Source organism: Anoplolepis gracilipes, chromosome 1 (assembly GCF_047496725.1).
Source record: "Anoplolepis gracilipes chromosome 1, ASM4749672v1, whole genome shotgun sequence".
Lineage (NCBI taxonomy): Eukaryota > Metazoa > Arthropoda > Insecta > Hymenoptera > Formicidae > Anoplolepis > Anoplolepis gracilipes.
The window spans coordinates 2,641,146-2,647,145 of NC_132970.1; the positions used below are offsets into that span (position 1 = coordinate 2,641,146).

General features: G+C 36.8%; 2 protein-coding genes across 2 annotated transcripts in view; one reads left to right on the plus strand and one right to left on the minus strand.

Moving 5' to 3' along the window:
* The window catches only part of Klu (zinc finger protein klumpfuss), a 69,108-nt gene extending 63,533 nt beyond the window's left edge, over positions 1 to 5,575 (minus strand). The window contains exon 1 of the mRNA XM_072899278.1: positions 4,199 to 5,575. The gene's annotated coding sequence lies outside the window, so the exon portion shown is untranslated. The remainder of the gene's footprint in view (positions 1 to 4,198) is intronic.
* On the plus strand, positions 923 to 1,836 carry LOC140667634 (peritrophin-1-like). The gene is made up of 2 exons (XM_072895776.1): positions 923 to 985; positions 1,142 to 1,836. The coding sequence occupies exons 1-2, from the start codon at positions 979 to 981 to the stop codon at positions 1,777 to 1,779; spliced, it is 645 nt and encodes a 214-aa protein (XP_072751877.1). The 5' UTR covers positions 923 to 978; the 3' UTR covers positions 1,780 to 1,836.
* Positions 5,576 to 6,000: the final 425 nt, after the last annotated feature.

The window sequence follows — 6,000 nt, forward strand, 5'->3', positions numbered from 1 at the left end:
TCAGAATTATGATGTCACTAGGTTCAGAATTTCTTGACGACAAATGATATGTCACATTGACCTCATCTCGATGTATTTTAATGTCATTCGGTGTCGTCACTTAACGATATCTTGCTACATTCGCAGAATTATCCAATTTCGCACTTTTATTCGGACGTATGCAAGAAATTTTATTTATATTAATCATCTGTCTTCATCGATATCGCATAAAGCACAATGCAGATTATGCTCTTTGATAATATCGGGACCAAAGTTCGATTTAGATATCACATTAAATTTCAAGGCTTCAACTGATAACAGGCGAAAGGTTATATCAAATTCAACGATTGATGTACATATAAATTGCAATACAATGTAATGTATCAAGAATACATTGATTGATAAAATGTTTTATGAATTTCGTTTATTATCGAATCGAAAATCATATTAAAAGTTACCTTTGCACCTTATTAATTTATTATATATTTTTTATCAGCTATATATATAAATCTTGTTTCGTTAAACATCAAAATTTCAATCAAGTATGACATATAGCATATAGGTACATGTACATCTCATACTTGATTGAAACAAAAGATTTAAGGACAAAACAGAATTATATAAAATGTAATTATAATCTATAAATAATAATTATATAAAATGTATATAATTTATAATAACAATTTTTTGCATCATATTTTCTAAATTATCAATTCAACTGACGAAAATTGTCTACGATCACATCTATCGCGTTCTTCTCAAGTTTCTTTAAAATAATCCCAGTAAGCCTCTCTTGCGGATAAACAAGGAAAGCATATCTTTGAGATAGATAATGATAATCTATGTCCTCGCATGTTTCGTGATAACACGATGAATATTTATAAAAGCCGATCCACTTAAATTCAGTCAGTCATACATTTAAACGGATCAGAGAGGTGTTAACAAAAAGGTTGATACGTTTTCTTCTCTTCGAGTGTAAAGCTGAGTAGACGACAGGCAATGAAGGGTAAGTGCTAAAATTTTACCGCATCGTATCGGAGTTTTTTTTATCAATTTGGATTTATAAAAAAAATGACACACTTTTTCTTCTATTAACAAAAGTCAATTAAACGGCGATTTGATTATATCACAATTGACAGCTTAGCAATAATTTTTGACACAGAAACTACGTACGTAATTCTCATCGCCTTGTTGGCACCTTGGACCGTGGTCAACGCAAACAAGGAAGTGTGTCCCCTTACAAGATGTCCACCTAGAGAGAAATATGCAAGCAATCTGCCGCATGAGACTGACTGCACGAAATTCTACAAGTGCAATTGGGGTTTCCCGATATTACAGGACTGTCCTCTAGCATTTCCCGGCAAAAAAGATAGACTGCATTACAACAGACGCTTACAAGTTTGCGATTGGCCGTGGCTGGCTGGTTGCGAAAGTTGTCCGAAGCCGATCAAAGGTGATTCGTGTGCGCCGCCTAAGATATCTAATCCAAAAGACAACTGCAATACGTATTACGAATGCAAAGAGGGTAAGCCGGACTTGAAAAAATGTCCTGACGGTAAATGCTTTAGTCGCACGTGTCAGGCTTGCGTTCCAAGGGACGTTCGAGAGGGTGGAAATTGCGAGATAGATTGGGATTGCGAATGCGAGGACGGTGACCGAAAGCGTCACGAATGTGATTGTCATTTGTATTACGAATGTAAAGATTGTAAGGAATGGGTTCGCCACGAATGTGAAGGCGGTCTTCATTTTAATCCCAAATCTAAGAAATGCGAAAAAGCAAACGAAGCTGGATGCAAGTAGTTCTTACAATAATAGAGAACAGATTCTGATTCGTTCCTATGTTTCGTGATGGATCTATTAGACGTGTTAAGAAATTAAATCGAAAAGCAATTGCTGCTAGTTGCTGAGGTAATAAATCGCTGTATAAAATAAAACATCTCGCGTAAAAATGAGACGTGCAAGCTTCAATTGATTCTTGATTGAATCTTGAGTGTAGGATTTACAAGAAATAATCAAGATTGAAAAATGTGAAATTACGAAGAGAACGATTAAAGATAAACTTGAATTGGATTGTTACATACTTTATTTAAACTTAAAATAAATGATAGATAGAAAAAAAAAACACTTTTGAAATGATTTTTATCTTAAGAAATATATCAAAATTGTATTAAATATATGTACTTAATAGCAAGTAACGGAATATATAAATAATCCCGTTTCCTTCAATCCCGTTCATATATTAAGGCAATATAGAGATATAAATGTCTATGTAAAAGATATATTACATGAGAGAGAGAGAAAGAAGGAGAAAGAGGTTAAAAGGTGATTTCCGCGCATTGCGATGGTCTATTTTCCTTCTCCCAGAGCTATTTGTACTGACGTGCTTTTACGGGCTACTGCTCGTATCAGATGCAATCAATTTCTACTGCGAAAAAATGAGCGGATTGCATGTCGGCTACCCGCGTTACTACCTGTAACATACGCGAATTATGTAAGTACCGAATCGCGCGTGTGTTATAACAGTGCATACGCATGCTATTGCTATTGTACGACAGCGTCTCTGTATTACATGGTGTTTAATGTGCACCTCTCACTTTTTTTCCGTCTATTCCGCATACTCGCCCGTGATTTATATGGTTCTCTATGTCTCTCTGTGATAATTCACGGCAGAAAGTCTCGCAACAAAATATCAAGAGACTCTTTGCGGATGCGTTCGCGTTTATAGATAGCTTACAGATAATATATCCATCTCTTCCGCATACAATTAGACGAACTATGTGTCCCTGAAAGCCTTTCAGAGACTGTCGTAAATGATGATAAAGATAGAAAATTATCGACGGAGTATAAATCTCTAATATTTCTTCTTTTACATCAAGTTTCAATAATATAAATATATTCTAGTACATATATAGTGCAATTATTTTCTTAATTAAATTTTTCTTAACTAACGTGTAGAACTAATGTGTAGAAAATCTCGGATATTAATATTTTATCCTCGACTCGAGTACTTTGAAGAAAGGCTCTGTTTATATGCGTGGTAAACGCGCGCCTCGCTTTTCGAGAGAATTGTCTGTTTTACGCCGCTACGGGGTATCGGGTAGGAAAAAAGCACCTCGGCAGTATACGAGTTTTACGATGAAACGCGTAACGGCGGTACATTTAAAAATAATTGCCGCCCAGATGGCAACGATTAATGCTATTGCTGAAATTAATTATTGTGGTGCGGTAGCTTATTAGATATTTTTATTGGCGCTCGTTAAACGCGCGAGCGAGTAAGCGCATCGATATGTACTTGTGCTCTCTCTCTCTCTCTCTCTCTTTCTCTCTCTGTATTGATATAAATTCTCTCCCCATAAATGATATCATTCGAAGATTTAAATCCTGTCTAATGCATGTTTCGTTGAAAACGCGTCAAATTAAATGCACTTATCGTTTCCTCATTAACAGTTTTATACCGATTGTTGCTGGATCAGGACATTCAGTTGATATATGTCAAAATAGTGAACAAAGGAGCGATTTAAAAAAGATTAATAATTATAATGTAATTTTATGATGGAACATAGAACGCTTAATATCAATGTTCCGCGATAAGGTAAACGATCATTTTTCCTTAATGATTTACATTGTTGTACCTCACTCCCGCCGTCTTAAAGCAATTAGTAAACTAACTTTCGTTATATCTCTGGCTGATACTCTCTAGCAACACGCCTAAGTGATTCATATTAACAGAAATTCATTGTTTTTTTCTATTAATGTATATAATAAAATTCAGAAAAATATCGAATAGTTAATGAATAATTCCAAAGTAATTACAACACGTACATATATAAATGGAACAAACTTGTACAACAATAATTATACCGATAATATTAATATTAATAGTCTTGCAATTTAATCAAATGACATTTAGCTGGATGTAAATGAGTGGATGCTCGTAATCGTGGGCGCCGATTTTTCAATCATTAATTACAATTATTTTGAATTATTCCGTACAGCATGTATCTATTATTATGAAGATTGTAAGTTTTATTTAAAATATGTTTAATATCGAAATATGTTAACAATATAAATATTGTAGTTTCAGGAGTGACGCATTTTTTTCAAATTTTTTTTTTGCGGTTGTTTTTTTATAGTACAATTATAGATAAAATTGAAACTAGAATAACACATCGATTCGAAAAGGTTTTCAAGAAAGAGTATTATCACGATGATCTCTCACCTCTTGTGCAGATGGCAGTGTGAATCCGTTTGTCGTCGGTCGTTCAATGATGGCGATGATGGAGAGCACTTTTCAATGCTAATACACTTCAGTCAACATTCTATAGTCTTCACTTCACTTCGGATTCGTATCATGCATTTTTATTTTACACTTTTTGGATCTTCAAACAAGCTATCTTTCTACGAAGAAGGAAGCGATAAAGAAGATGATCAATAACGTTTTGTTTCCTTTGTCATCAAACTTTCGATCAGTCTTTCTTAAATCGCCCAATCAATTTCAACCACAATCATATTCATAGTTTGTGTAAGAGAAGAAAAAGGTACAGAAATGTTTTTGACAATGTAAGCGTTTTCATAGTGTGCGAAGTACGCATATTTGAAGATATATTCGACAATCTAGTGCTAATGATCTTGTTTATAATCCATTTAACATATTCACGGTCGTCGAGAATTTGTCATGGAAATGACTATTCCGTAAACAGACGAATTCCACGAAATTTCCAATGAGAATTACAACCATCGATACAATATTGTCTCTGTTATGTTGAAAAGCAAATCGTGATTAAATTTTTCGATATCTTAGGCTATCAAGAAGAGTTCTTTCTAAAGAGTACGCTCTCATATATGATGATCTTCTATCATGATGGAGGTTTATGGTCGAAAACTTCTGCCTCTTTGATGATTCTCCTTGTGAAGATATGACTGATATCCAGTTGTGCTGAACCTTTCCCGAACACGTGATAATCGCTTCAAGATATTTCGGAACAAGACACTGCGTCTCGTCGCTCTGAGGCGCGATCTTAACGTGGGATGCACGAAAATGACTGAGATCAAAGGTATATGCGCCGCAACAGATAAGAGAGACAGAGAAAGAGAAAGAGTGAGGATAAAGTGGGAGAGATGGAGAGCGACAAGGGAGAAAAAGAGAGAAAGAGAGAGAGAGAGAGAGAGAAAGAATCAAACGCGATGACGATGATGGTGTAACACTGTACGTAGTAGCGGACAGTCGGCGACTAAGGCCCCTGAGGAGAAGTCACCTCTCTCTTCTTCGTCTCTTCTCTCTTCCGAGGATCTCTCTCTCCACTACACGCGTGGCCGCCAACACATCGCTGCGCGCGCGTGCATTTTCGACACACGCACACGGCAGTTCCCTTCTCTACCCGCTACCCTTCTCCATCCCCCGATCGTGCAAACCACCCCCTCTTTCACTCTTTCTCTCTCTTACACGACAATCAGGCCGTGTATTCCATCAGAATGAACATGCGACCAACTGCAGCAAAACCACTTGCAGCACACACACACACACAAACACACACGGTCGCTCACGCATGTGCTGATACATCCGATTCGCGGCAACAGTAGTGTCGGTGTTGTACGTATCGATAGGAGAGGAGTGGGAGATGGGACACGCGACACAAGCCTTGGTAGGGGGAGAGAGGGTCAGACAAAAGTGGGGGTACGCACGGTCCCCTCTCGTTTCTCCAGGCGCCTCTCTCTTACGGAGCATCCTCTCCTTCCTCTCTACATCGAGTATCCTGCGCGTTCTCTCTTTTTCTACACGATTCTCTCTGACCGGCCAGCCTCTCATTCGCACCGTATGTACCTCCACAGCTCCTTCAATTGATACTTCGATTTCTCGCGTAGTTTGTTAAAAAATTTTTATTTATTTCCTTCAAATATGTGTTTATTTCTAAATTGTCTCACGATGCACAGATATCGCTTTATACAGACATACATGTCTGATAAATTTATAACACTGCGATTGATAACCGATATGAATAATCAAATATTGTGTTATTTCAA